This window comes from Contarinia nasturtii, unplaced genomic scaffold (genome assembly GCF_009176525.2).
Source record: "Contarinia nasturtii isolate CC-2019 unplaced genomic scaffold, AAFC_CNas_1.1 Cnas_scaffold_2274, whole genome shotgun sequence".
NCBI lineage: Eukaryota > Metazoa > Arthropoda > Insecta > Diptera > Cecidomyiidae > Contarinia > Contarinia nasturtii.
Window position 1 is genome coordinate 1 of NW_022199597.1, and position 14,018 is coordinate 14,018.

Genomic DNA, 14,018 nt, shown 5'->3' on the forward strand with positions numbered 1-14,018 from the left:
TTAGTAATAAGATATGTTAATATTTCGATGTTAATAGGACATCTATAAAGATGAACAATTTTGTAAATAAAAAGCCCACAAAAATATGACTGAAATGTCATTACTTTATTTAGCTTTATTGGAAAAATCAAAAGCTGCTGCATGCATTGTCTCTTACGGATTAATTGAATTGGGAAGGGATTATTCGCTTCCCCCCAAGCAGTCAAATTGCTCAGTTCGCCCGGGGCATTTGCACCGTACGTCAGTTACGAAAACACAAAACAGAATACGGAGCGAGACGCGAAGAAAGTAGTGTATTTGCATATACGCTTCGTGCCTTGCGTCTCATTTTTTATTCCCCTTTCTCATCTTTTTGTTATGTAGCGTAGCAGCCTTTGCCATGCAAACAGCTGAAAAAGGGGAACAACGAATAAGACGCAAAGAATGAAGCGTATACGCACATAAACTACTTTCTTCGTGTCTCGCTCCGTATTCTGTTTTGCGTTTTCGTAACTGACGCATGGTGCGAATGCCCCGGGTGAACAGTGCAAACTGAGTGCTTGGGCCGATCGAATTGAAGCAACGTCCAATTGGATATCTCAATTTATCTTACGAATTGCATCGGAAACTAAAGTCACACTGGATTTAATTTCGCTTAGTGGTTACAGCGAGAGAGGTCACGTTGCTGGTTTGGTTGGCCGCAAAGTAAAATTACTTTTTAACGAATGCATCGTTCTTTAAACTAACATTATAGCATTTGATCCGTCGAATTCCGGTTATCCCGAAGAGGCAACTCTTCGTATCCACAAAGATTGTGGGAAATTCGTGACAATCGTTCATACATCCAAAATGGGTGTTCAGCAGTCCTGTGGACACGTCGATGTATTTGTAAATGATACTGTTAAAAAACCGGGTTGTCAGTATAAATTAGACCCGACATGGTGCTCAAATTCAGCTTCCAATCTTATACGTGACTTAATTATAAGACAACATGAGTATGTCAAACGATCCGCTACAGCTTACAGTAAGGATAGTCAAAGCTTTACTTTTAGTGTCACTACTCCGGATACACGCAAGGGAGGAGAATTTTTTTTAAAACCGGTGAAATATTCGGTAAAGATCCAACAATTTTTTTTAAAACAATACTTAAAACAGCAAAGAAAATTATTATTTGATGAATATTGAACATTGAAAGATCACAAAAATTCGCTAATAAATATAAATATTTTTTGAAAAGAGGTGGAATAGTAGTCTTTCCAAAAGATCTCTTTTACAGGGTGAGATATCGATGAAAAAAAAAATATTTATGGCTTGCTCACTTTTGCTCAGTGTGACCAAAGTTACAAAAAATATAGTTTTTGACCCACAATATCAAGTGGCATTATAAGAGAAATTATTGTACGCTGTTTTAATTTTTCAAATCGTTTATGTGACGTCAATCGTCAATTCAGTTAGAAAAATAGAAGAAGAAAAAGAGAGAATTCATTTTGCGTAATCAAATAAAACACCTGTGCATTATACTTTGAAATTTGTTATAATTTATTCGGATTTTCGAATTTTGCTGAAGCACAAAAAAGAAACCTGCGTCACACTTACAGAATGATATTATTTATATTTATAAGTAATTGACGTGGCTGTAGAAAATGTCATTATTATTTTTGTGGGGCTGGATGTTTTTGTTTCTTGACGATGGAGCCTCCAAATTTGCTGGCCTTTTGTTCGACTGATAACAAACTTGGATCTTTGTCCTTCTTAAAGCTTCCTCCGAACAATTTCATCTTCTCGGCGATTGGAAGAGCAGACGAATCTTTCTCTTTTGGTGGCTGATTTTGACCTAGGTGGTTCAAACGGCCACCCCATTGTGCAGCCTTCAATCCAACTGGAAGCTCAGAGACATCTTTGTCCTTTGGTGGTACCACAACAGGTGTTGAAGGCTCAGCGGGTTCAGCGGACGATGCTTTATTGGTTTTAATACTACCTCCCCACAATTGAGCCTTTTCACCGACTTTCTTTTCAGATGGATCTACTTCACCTGCGTTTACAATCAGGTTCTGAAATTTCAAATATAAAAAAACGGAGAATTTAACAGAGATTTTTACTACAGACTCAATTTATATGGAAAATATTTCTTTTCACCCGAGACTTACCTCAGAAAGAAAAAATCCGATGAAAAATAAGGCGAACAACTTAACGAACATTTTGTTTATCGTGAATTTTTACTAAAATATTATTCAAAAAAAAAAACTTACTGATGAATTCCAGCTGAAGTTGCTTTAATTTATATACGTTTTCTTGTATGGACGAAATTGAAGCTATTTGAAAAAAAAATGCATTTATAATTGATTACATTGCGATCATATTAGTATAAGAATTTTTAATTATTATTATGACATGCATACGACAAATTTGTAGTCATCTACTAATCGATTCGCTTCAATTTTGATAATAAGCTTGGGAATAAAAACAAAGTTGAAAAAACATTCGCATATTATGACACACACCAGCACTGGTTGCTGCAAAACACGTATCACTGGCGCCCTCACTGTATTGCATAGTGAAGTAACTCAATAGTACGTGTGTGAAATGTGAAGATTTTTTCTCGCACGAACTAGATGGCGCTAATAACTAAGTGTCTTTGCAGCAATGGTGTGCACACCAGACACCACCTAAAATGAAGAATTGTTTTTTGATAAGAAATTTGGATTTTCGACACGTGTAATTCTTTTCTCAAGGCAAACGAAATTGTGAGATTCTTTTCAGTTATGATATACTAATGAGTATATAAAATATTACTTTTCCGCACACACCTAGTGTGTAAGGTAAAGTATTGGAATCGGTCGAAAAATTAACACCCATAAAAAATGTGTTTTCTGGGTGTTTTTGGGGCCAGGGAACACGAATCCAGCGTTTTTTCGATGTCCGAATGTATGTGCGTACCCTGTACCCTGTACCCTGTACCCTGTACCCTGTACGCAAAAATTTGTTAACACAATAACTTTCAAACAAGAAAAGTAATTCAAAATCTGACTTCACAGGATGATTGGGGGTGCCGAGGAATAGAAACCATTAGATTTTGAGCGACTTTGGTTGACAGGGTAAAGTGTCATGTCTGGTGTGATGCCCATGTCCATCCATGGGAAAAATTCAATTTTTCTTCCAAAAGTGATATTTAATGTATTCTTAAACACTCAAAAATGTGTATAGGGGGGTTTTTGGGTACGAGAAAACCGAATATGACGTTAGTTTTGCGATACAATCAACTTTCGAAACACTTTTCATACAAAAAATTCAAAAAATTTGGATTTTTGTATGGAAGCCATGCCTGTATGATATCGTAATGAGCTGAAACTTGCACAGGTTATTTTTATCACACATAAATACTATTCCGAGAGTTTGAAGACATTTCAACGAATATTAGGGGCACCTCCCGAACAATATTTTGGATTTTTCGCTCTAAAACGAAATTTTGTATGGGAAGTACCCTTAATATGCATTGAAATTTCTTCAAACTTTCAGAATGTAACCTTTTTGTGAAAAAAATAACCTCTGCAAATTTTCACATGATTACGATATCATATAGGCATGGCTCCGATACAAAAATTCTCATTTCTAGTAGTTTTTGTAAGAAAAGTGCTTCGAAAATTATTTTTATCTAAAACTAATGTCAGATTTAGTTTTCTTTCATGTCGTGGATCACAGTGCGGAAAAGTTCATCTTACGGATGTAAGACATTTTATTTATATATTTTACTTGACATGCAAAGCTATTGTGAATATAGTCCATTTCAATATTTCAAGAACTTTATTTATTGCGTTACTGTTTATTCGAGTCATTCAAACTTAACTTATGGTCAATTTGAAGTTTTGATAGATTTAGAGGCTGTTGTGGTGCTGGATTTACTACATCTTTTTGATTGATACATTTATTGACAATTTGCTCTGCTTTTTACTGAAAATACTGATGTGGTTTCTTTGATATTGGTCTCATTTTCAGTAATAAGAATTTCAAAACCTAATGACAATGAATTTAAAAATGGTTTTGATGGGATTTTTTTTGGTAAGGTGCTTTGTTGGTAAAATCATTTTTATTCTTTATTAAAAGAAATTGATTGAATGAACATTCATTTTTGATGTTGATTTTGCTTATGGAGATATCTCAAGAGCATTTTGAGTCAACTTTTCATTCGCATCGCAATCATGGTTTACCAAACCATTTTTTTTTTTAAATCGTATGACTCACGACATGGGTAACTATCAATCTCCGATAAATTTTTCGCAAGATTCATCAAATATGGAAATAAAATTCAACAAAAACTAAAATTGAATAATTAAAATATACGCGTATTTAATTTATTAATTTTTTCCCATCAAACTAAAGAGAATGTAAAAAATATTTTACAAAATGGAATATATTATTCTTGCGATGAATGGACGTGACTGTGACATTTATTCACTAGTGTTTTCCATGTCCGGTGGGCTTATGATCAGCGTGTTGTTTGTTCTCATTGAAACTGCCTCCAAATTTCTTCATCTTTTCACCAATTGGAAGATCGGCTGGCTCTGGTGATTCCACAGATGTTTGTGGTTCAGCGACTTTTAAAGGTTGTTTCTTCAATTTGATGCTACCTCCGAATATGTTCATTTTTTGATCGATTGTATGCTCAGATGGATCTAGAGGAAATTGTGGTGCCGGCACGATTGGTGCTTCTACTGGTGCTTCTACTGGTGCTGCTGGTGTAGCGGACTTGATTTTGGCCTCATATTCGGAAATCAAATTTTTCACGCCCGGTGCCCCATTTACGCTCTTTACCAAAAGAAAATCGAAATTTTAGCAAAAACATCAATTTTTATGGACGAAAGTTCGTGGTAAGACAAAATAAAACCCCGAAAAGTCACAAACAAACCTCGGCAACGAAGAACCCGATTAAAAACAAAGCGAAAAGTTTGTGGAACATTTTTTCTGCCAAGTAAAGATAATTTAACAAAATTTGTCAGCTCACTGATAAAACTCGAATAAAATGTCTTCGATTTATATACGTTTATGTGTGCATGGAATTACCAATTACACAGCGCCAGGCAAATATAAAAGAATTTCATTTGTAAATTATTCGCATTACGAACTCTAAGAATTTTTAATTATTTATTCTGACATGCGTAAATGTTTTGAAAACGATTCGGAGTCGTCTTTAGTGTTATAAACCAATACGAAGACTACACGTTTTGACTTGTGTTTATAATATTATTATCCAAATGTTTTTCACAAGCAATACAAACCTAGTTGCGACACGTGTAAAACTCTTTTCAAGAGAAACGTATCTGGAATTTTTTTATAACATGTTCCCGATTATAAAAAATTCCAGACGGCAAATGCGTCAACATGTGTAACAAATCAACAATATTTCGAATTAATTCAGTTTGAAAATTCGAACTTTAAAGTTGAATTATGAACGTAATTTTAAGTTCTAACAGCTATCAAAATCTCCTGCGATCAAATTTTTTTAATATGAAATTTATTCTTGCAATATTCTAGCAAAAAAAGACCATTTTCTCGAATGTTGGTGTATTACGCAATTCATCTTCTTTTTATTTTAAACCGATTCTGCCGACCAAATCACGAACTTTGTTGGCATAATTCTCTTTAGCTTTCATTGTATTGGTGCCTTTTTTGTGGTGCCATGCATTCCAATAGGCGATTGCTTGTGAATCATACGGTCTCTGAGTATTACAATCACCCACAGTTGCTTGCTGATACAAGGCATACAATTCCTGGTTGTCACCCTCATCTGGTCGTCTCTTGAAATGTTCAGCATCTTTGACGGCTTTTTTGAAATTTTCGTCCAAAATCTGTCATACAAAAATCTCATATGAACTTTCATTTTAATATTTTCTTCATCAAAGGAGTCTTGCTAGCAGCTAGCATAATATATATGAAGAAAAAATATTGTGAAGGTCGAACGAACTTTAATTCTCTTTAAGAAAAGTTTTTAATTTAAAAAAAACTAGCACAGTTACTACTTGTTTTATCAATAGAATCTACAATTTCTATTCGTCTTAAAAAATTTATAATAAGTATATAAATAGACAACTTAAAGTTCGACTTTAAAGTCGATTATTGTTTATTCTAATTTCGATGGATAAACAATTTCAATTTATGATACATTCAAATGCTTTGGTCAATAAGATTTGGAAAATCTTTCACAAAAGTCTAATGAAAAATGAGTGTTAATCTTTCAATAAAAATAGAACCCGCTTTGAAAAGCGTATAATTAAGCTTTAGATTGTGGGAATGCAAAGCCCCCACTTCGAATTAGTGAATCAAGATTTTTGGCTCTTTGCGATACTGAAGGTAGTTCATTATAATCAATAGTAACTCTGTTACCTGAAGCTGATGAATAGTTTGGTGGTGCTGGTGCACTCTTTTGTGGCTGTTGATTTTGACGTGAAAATTGATAACTTGCCTGTGTACGTGATAATGGAGGCAATGGTCCTGTTTTTGGAGGTAATGGAGGTGCCTTTGGAGGTAATGGGGGTGCCTTTGGAGGTAATGGGGGTGCCTTTGGAGGTCCATTTGTAGGCTTAGGAGGTGGTGGTGGTGGTGGAGGTGGACCTTTAGGTGTTGGGGGTTTTGAAGGTGATTTTGCGGGTATATTTGCCACTACTGGTTTTGGATTCGATCTAATTGGTTGCGGTAATTGTTGACCAAACGGAAACTTCATCCCTTGAAGTTGGTTGGCTCTTTCTTTTATGGACATCCGCCTTTCTTCCGATACGACGGTGCTTTGATCTGCTGCACTAAAAACAACTGGCGATGTCGATCTTTGTGGCGGTGGTGAATAAGACTTTGGGCTAAACCGATTTGGTGGCGGTGAATTTGACATTCTGACCGCTTGAGGTTGGCCACCCATTGGAAGATTCATGGCTGATAAACGATTGGCCATATCTCGTACTGACGTCCGTCTTTCTGAATTTTGATGTTCACTTGGTGAATGTTGTACATGCGACACCGATGGGGTTGGATTTGAAATGAATCGATTTGAAATTGGTGGTTCCGATGGAGTCGTTTTTTGATAAACTAGAGGTTGTCTTGGGGGAACGGGTGGGGAAGGTTCAACCGGTTGGACAGCAGGTACTCTTGGAGCATTCACTGGGATTGGTGGATTCGTTTGTGGTATTTCGTTGATCATTTCTCTTGCACGGCTGTTTTCATCGTTTGGAGTGTAAGAGTGAGCCTGACTTTTGATTGCGGAATGGTGTATACTTGGAGAAATATTTTTTGCAACATAAGTTGGAGGCGGTGGCGGTATTGGCTCTTGGGATGGTGATACTTTGAAGGATCGTTTTCTCGTAATTATTGGTGGATCGATTGATTCACGATCTTTTCTTCCACATAAATTACTCCACCAATTACCACCACTATTTCCGCTTCCTTCAGGATTTTTATCAAAAGAATTTCCATCCGCTTCGATGACAGAGAACTATTAAAATTGAAATATTTTATTGGCAAACTGATATTTTTCTTTTTGATCGTTATTTTGCTAGATTCAAATCAAAAGGTAGGTTTTTATATTTTTCCTACTCTTTTAGAGATTGTGTTCAACTCACCTCAAAAATTATGAGTCCAACCAACAATAATATGAAAAATTTCGAACACATTTTCCTTGGCTCTTACAGAAATTCTGCATTCAGTCGACAAGGACTTACTGAAAGATGTACAGAGCTGGGTTACCCTTTATACGCTTGGAAAAAGTGTGACATTTATTCAAGTTCAGGTACTCATTAAAATGCGAAATTGATCATTGAAATTCATTGTTCGTGAGAAACTTTAGTCGTAGATTCAACTGAACCGATGACAGTTACTATGATGTATCTAATTTATGCACATTCGTTTTGAAAAAATTCAAATGAATGATTTGCATAAATTGACGTCATATCCATATTTATACGCTGAAAATATAAATCTACTAAAAATTGCCGAAGGAGATACTGAGGGAAATACTCAAATAAAAAAATGTATAAATTGAGAAAGAAAATTTCATCTTTAAACTAAAGGTGTCATAAATTTGATCATCAGTTTTCAACCGTATAGTAGTTTGAACGCCATCCAGCTTAAAAACTTACATTTTTAGGTCAACATTTTACATGAACTAGATATATAGCTAGATATGGATAGTGCATTTTGTTGGGAGATTTGTAATAAGTCCAAATATGATACAATTTTTTCGAAAATAATTCATCTCTGGAAGTCTGAGCTTGTGACGTTTACTGGATTTAATAATGTAAATGTTGATAGTGAAAAATCAAATTATGCGATTAATTGAAAAAAATAACGAAAGATTCGGCAGTGCTAAAGAAAATCTTTATTTGTAAATATATCGATATTTCACTGATTGAATCTAAATAAGTCGATGGATATAAAAAATACTGCGAGCAAGTCAAAAGTCAATGCTGTAATTTGAAAGTTTTTAATTTTCCACCTGTAAAAATGTCAAACTATGTTATTGGATACTTTGGACTTGCTCAAGGCAATCTATTGGCTAGCCCTAAAACAACACCTATTTATTACAAACTGATTTTATGGGTGTTGTTATGCAATGCGATTACAGTTCATCCATGAATCATTATGTAAATCGCACATTATATCTTGATTTTATATAGAACGGCTTGTAAAATGGCTTTTTATATGGTAATGGTTTAATTTTAATTGGTTGTTTTCTCGATGTTTCGATCCATTCCCGGTCTTTTATGCCGCATAATGAATATCCGAAATTATCGCCGCTGTTTATTTTTTCGCCCTCTTCAGCATCTCTACCACATAAATAGATTCAATTTAAAATGCAAAAATAAAGTCCATGTCATTTTTGGTTCCATTGAGTTTATCACAAATGATTAGCATCGATTTCGGGGCCGGTATTCTAATGCCACTTTCCAACAATTTGTTCGGAATTATTCCGAAAAACATATTTCTTTGAATGAATATTGTTTTGAATAATATTGTAGCAGATAACGAGAATAATAGTCGTTATTCATAAGACAAAAAAAAATAAACAATATTCCACTTATTTTGTTCGGAATTATTCCGACACCTCTTTCAACAGTGGAATTATTCCGACAATATATTGAGCGGACTATTCATTTGAAACTAATATTTGTTTGTCTTTTCAACGTTTGGCGTCAAATATGGACACCAAAAGTACCAAAATATAACTTTAATAGAGCTCTACATTTGTCGCCAAACATTGAAAATATAAAGAAGAATTGTTACACATTCAAAATATTAGCTACGGTCAGGCGCTGAATCGGACTGAAAACAATTGAAGTGGTTGTTATAGTGAGTGTAGTAATGTGAGTGTTAATATAGTTATAACAATAACTTTTATTGTTTTCACTGAGCTGAGTTGTTTATATAAACAAATGATTCCGAACGATTTTTGTGGATTGTTTTAGAATACCGGCCCTGTTGAAATTCGAATTCGGATGACGTCAATTTAATGAATCTATGCATATTTTGTTTGGATAATAAAGTAAATATTTTGCATACATTCACATCATGAACTTGTCTGAGACAGTGCAGCGAAAATATTTATTTACCTATTCCTCACTTCATTTTCTACAAAGACATTTTCTGAGAATATATGCCATGAAATAAATTTGAAGCAAATGATTTTTGAATAACAAATTTGCTCACCCTTAAATTGCAGTTGAAAATCATTCTTATTAGAGTAAAAGCTTTTCTTTAAATTCCCTCAGTTAGTTTCTTTTTATTCCAGTTACTTAAAAGACAACGCAGACATTAGTTTTGTAACTTTGCTATGTTTTTAGGTTCATATTTTCTTTAAGCCTATAAGCTAACCAAATCCTGAACTTTATTGGCATAACTCTTCTTGGAACTCATACTAAGGTAAACTTCTGTTATTAATGTATGATGTTGTTCTTGCCACTTAACATTTCTTATCTAGAACCGAGTTGACAGGTGCTATTTGCGGTGAAACTGATTTTGAAATAGAGATTGAATTCCGTTATACTTGACTCATTTCTATGGTTAGTGGTGATGATTCTGGTTGTTTTGTTGACCCATATAATGTTGACAGGCTGTTAATGACAGCATTGCATAAGACCTGTAGCCACTACTTTCCCCTTGAAGATTGTACAATCGCTTTCGTCGCCAAGCTAAAAAAAAAAAGCGGAATCAAATTATTGACCAAAATGAAGAAAAAATTAATTTTTCAAATGACTCACTAAAGCACCAAACTGTTACAATTAAAATGGCAATCAATGCTGGTGCGGCTACAGCAATCACAAGTTGTTCACTATTTGTTGAAAGCGGTTGAATATCTGTGATTCGTCCGCTCAGTGCACTATATTCGCCCCAACCATTCGCATTTTGTGCTTTTACTCGGAACGAATACATTGCAATGTCGTTCAAGCCTTCCACTTTCCAAAATGTATCATTGCCTTTGTAGTAAACGACCCATGAGTCTGCGATTGGTTCTGATTCATTAAACGTCTGTCGCAGCTCCATTAAAGTATTTCCTTGACTAATTTTTTCAATCGAATTGGTTGAATGGCCGGCTTGATTAAGACCACGCATTCGAAGACCTTCTAAGCAATATTCTTCGATTTTGGAGTCATTACTTTCGGCCGGTGCCCAGATTATCTCATACTTATTGTTTCGAATCATAATGCTAGGCTTGCCTGGTGCAATCGGTCGATCCGTATACGTTTTAAACACAAAACGCTCCTTTTGCGGCCAAGTATATGGATCAATGCGATTTTTAAACCAAAATTGTAACCAAAAAATGTACTGAGATTTTGGATGCAATTTTAAAAGGGTCACTTTGTGCCCACTTCGTTGGATATTCGTACTATTCACTTCGTGCGCAGAATCAAGAATGAGATCAGCAAACGAATCATTGCATTCGATTGGACGACAAAACATCATATATTTTGAAGCGTGTACGTAGGGTTCCCATGCAACCGTCAAAGATTTCGATGTTGACGAAATTAATTGAATCATTTCTGGGTTGGGCAGTGTTTTAATTTTTATATGAGGACTTTCACTGTACAGCATTTCAGTTGTGTGCGCTTGAACCCATACGATGTACGGCTGATTTGGCAGCAATTCATTTATGGTAATTGACGTTACGTTTTCACCTAAAACGATTTAAAATGTATTAATTTATAAAATTCGATGAAAAATCAATTGTTCTTACCTTTGACAGTCATTTTAACGTGATTTTTCTTTCCGTTGATTTCATTTTCGGTGGAATAGTGAACCTCATACTGAATTTCCGGCCCGTTGATCTCAAGCGGTGGCAACCAACTAAGATAGATTTCAGTTGGACTCAACATTTTTGTCGTAACATTTCTCGGACTCGACGGTGCACCGATTTCCGTTTGGAACACCAAAGGCCGTGTAAAATTTAGGCTCATGTGCAAATATTCTGTGTAGAAATTGCTTATGCCTATTTGAAATTGATATTTGGTAAACGGCTTAAGATTGTTGATTTCAATCAATTTATCACTTGTTTCAGGCGAATTACATGTATTTACCGAACAAATTTGTGACTCTTCAATTTCCAATTCGGCGTACATGATTCTAAATTTCCAAAACATTGGTACGAATGAGCAGCTATCGACACCTTTTGGCACTGGTAAATTAAGCCACAGTGTTCGATCAGTGGATTTATTAACGACAAGTTTTTCCTTCGAATAAAAGTCTTTTGGCGGCAGCAAACAACGAATCGGTGGATAATTCTGTCGAAAAATCGGTAAAATTTTCATTGGATAGAAGAAAGTGTGCTTGTACGGTGCTTGTTCCAATTGATTTTCGGCAAAGGTGATGTTATTCTGTGTCCAATAAATGCGAGCACTATCGCGATTAAAATTCATCATGTTCGGTTGATATGTAAAATTGACGACAGTTGACGCTCTTGTTCGAATATCGGTTGATATCAATTGATTGATATCACTGAGCCACACCACTTTTTCGTGGTCTACCGTGAATGTATCAAGAAATAATGTTTGTTGTGTCACAAAAATCGATTCATTTTTCGAATCAAGAAATGCCAATGATTGTTCGTCGTCTAAATGAAGTGAAACCAATTTGCCGCGAGTTGAAATATGCGACTCACTGTCGATCCAAAAGAGTTGACGGTTTAATGGTGCTACATTCAAATTGATGATAAAATGCGGTGATTTGAGAATGCGATTCGATTTTTGCGTGTTTAAATTGAACGAATTAATCGAACTGCCTTTGGATTCGGATTGTGACCAGTAGACAATTCGTTCGATCCAATCAACTGTCAATGATAGCACCGGTTTATTCATCGAATACAATTTCTTGCGACCGTCTCGGCTGAATGCCATTAGTTCATTGTTTTCATTGGTCCAAAAGAACTCTTTGTTCAATGCAATGTAGCACAAATGTTCCACTTTGCTGCCGGCATTTACAATTGATTTATGGAGCTTTAAATCAAAGTCAACGACATAAATTTTATCATTACTGGCGGCAAAAAGTTGCGGAATTGGCTTCTCATTTTGCGTATTGATACTTATCAATGATGAATAATTTCCAACGCCGGCAAGTGTTTCGGCTCTTACTTTACAGTAGAATGTGGTATTTTTCTCCACTGTTTCGATGTATTCCTCATTTTTTTCGGGTTGCATTTCGTAATCATTGTACTTCTCGTGACGGATATTGTCTTTTTCGTACCAACATCGTATTTTATAGCCAATTAATGGTCCATTCGTTGCTTTGGGCTTATTCCATCGGAAAACCACTTCAATGTCCAAATCATCTTTAAGTAGATTATGGATGTGCTTGACAAAAATACGTGGTTCCAATGGTTCGGATGGCGGTGCCGATGGTGAATACACAATTTTCTCAACTGCCACCGATGATGCCCAGTATGTAAACGCCTTAATTGTGACATTCAATTGGCTGTAAGCTGGTATTTTATCACCCTTCATTTCGACGAACGGACTTTTTTCAACGACTGTTTGATTCAAATATCGAATTTCATAAAAAACTTCACCGTAATTCACCGTTTCGATTGGTTGCCAAATGATTTTAAAGAAATTCCATTTACCAATCACTTGAATGGTCGATGCATTCACCGCTTCAGGAATAACATTCAATGGTACATCCGAATCGAGAATGCTTCGTTGTGTCTTATCGATGACTAGAAACGATCTCAAATCGCTCAATTCAATATTTTGAATGTGCGCCAAATTTTTGCCCGTCAAATTGCCAATAACAGCCGTATGATCATCTTGAAGCCACATTAATCGATTGCTCAGATATGCCAATGGTCCCAGAATTTTATTTTCGGTCAATGTAAATTCTTCTATCACAACGGCGCTGAATTCATCATAAATCAATGGTGCAATCGCCAACGTTGCTGACTCATAACCGCAAATAATCCAATAAACTCGATTTATATCAAAATCTAATGTCAAACCCATCACTTTTCGTCCAGTAAACGATTCAATGGAATAGAATTTTTTTCGGTTTTTATCGTTGCAATTTAAACGACAATATTCCACCGAATTTCCAGTTGAAAAGTACAAATAGCCTCGAATCGCATCGATTTTAATGTCAACTTCAACGGCAGTCAATGGGAATAAAATTTCTGGTTTGAAATTGATGAGATTGTCACGAGTGAGCACCTGATGTAATGGATTGAACCAATATAAATGACGACCGATCCAATCAACAGCAATCGCTTGAACTGAGCCTTTGACGTCCAACTTTTGGGTATTGTTTGTGGTTCGATTGAATGAATACAATGTATTGCCACAAACATAGTATAAGATATCTTCAAACCATTCGAGATTGGAGATGTTGCATGCATAGATTCTGACCAGGGGGTCCAGGGTACAAAATACCCCCCCCTGAGCAACGAATTTACCCCCTCTGTGATTTTGAAAGTACCCACTCCCATTTTTATTTTCGAGCAAAAATTATTCCGATTTGCTGAGGTTTTTCAAAAATTCAATTTTCATATTCGAATGTCCGACTAAACAAAATTTATTTATTCG

At 35.4% G+C, this 14,018-nt stretch overlaps 4 protein-coding genes across 4 annotated transcripts; all 4 read right to left on the minus strand.

Moving 5' to 3' along the window:
- Nucleotides 1–1,494: 1,494 nt before the first annotated feature.
- LOC116348111 lies at nt 1,495–2,260 on the minus strand. Its single transcript, XM_031778978.1, has 2 exons — nt 2,127–2,260; nt 1,495–2,030 (listed from the first exon to the last, which is right to left on the minus strand). Exons 1-2 carry the CDS (start codon nt 2,175–2,177, stop codon nt 1,632–1,634), a joined length of 450 nt encoding a protein of 149 aa, XP_031634838.1. The 5' UTR covers nt 2,178–2,260; the 3' UTR covers nt 1,495–1,631.
- Nucleotides 2,261–4,293: 2,033 nt separating this feature from the next.
- LOC116348112 lies at nt 4,294–5,017 on the minus strand. The gene is made up of 2 exons (XM_031778979.1): nt 4,883–5,017; nt 4,294–4,782 (listed from the first exon to the last, which is right to left on the minus strand). Exons 1-2 carry the CDS (start codon nt 4,931–4,933, stop codon nt 4,432–4,434), a joined length of 402 nt encoding a protein of 133 aa, XP_031634839.1. The 5' UTR covers nt 4,934–5,017; the 3' UTR covers nt 4,294–4,431.
- A 509-nt stretch (nt 5,018–5,526) lies between these two features.
- On the minus strand, nt 5,527–7,700 carry LOC116348113 (vegetative cell wall protein gp1-like). The gene is made up of 3 exons (XM_031778980.1): nt 7,581–7,700; nt 6,437–7,453; nt 5,527–5,822 (listed from the first exon to the last, which is right to left on the minus strand). Exons 1-3 carry the CDS (start codon nt 7,629–7,631, stop codon nt 5,562–5,564), a joined length of 1,329 nt encoding a protein of 442 aa, XP_031634840.1. The 5' UTR covers nt 7,632–7,700; the 3' UTR covers nt 5,527–5,561.
- Nucleotides 7,701–8,410: 710 nt separating this feature from the next.
- On the minus strand, nt 8,411–13,893 carry LOC116348110 (proto-oncogene tyrosine-protein kinase ROS-like; the record flags this gene model as incomplete). The annotated part of the gene is made up of 4 exons (XM_031778976.1): nt 8,411–8,783; nt 9,664–10,145; nt 10,215–11,129; nt 11,189–13,893. Coding segments are annotated over 3 exons (3,748 nt in total), but the record flags the coding sequence as incomplete, so codon positions are not given.
- Nucleotides 13,894–14,018: the final 125 nt, after the last annotated feature.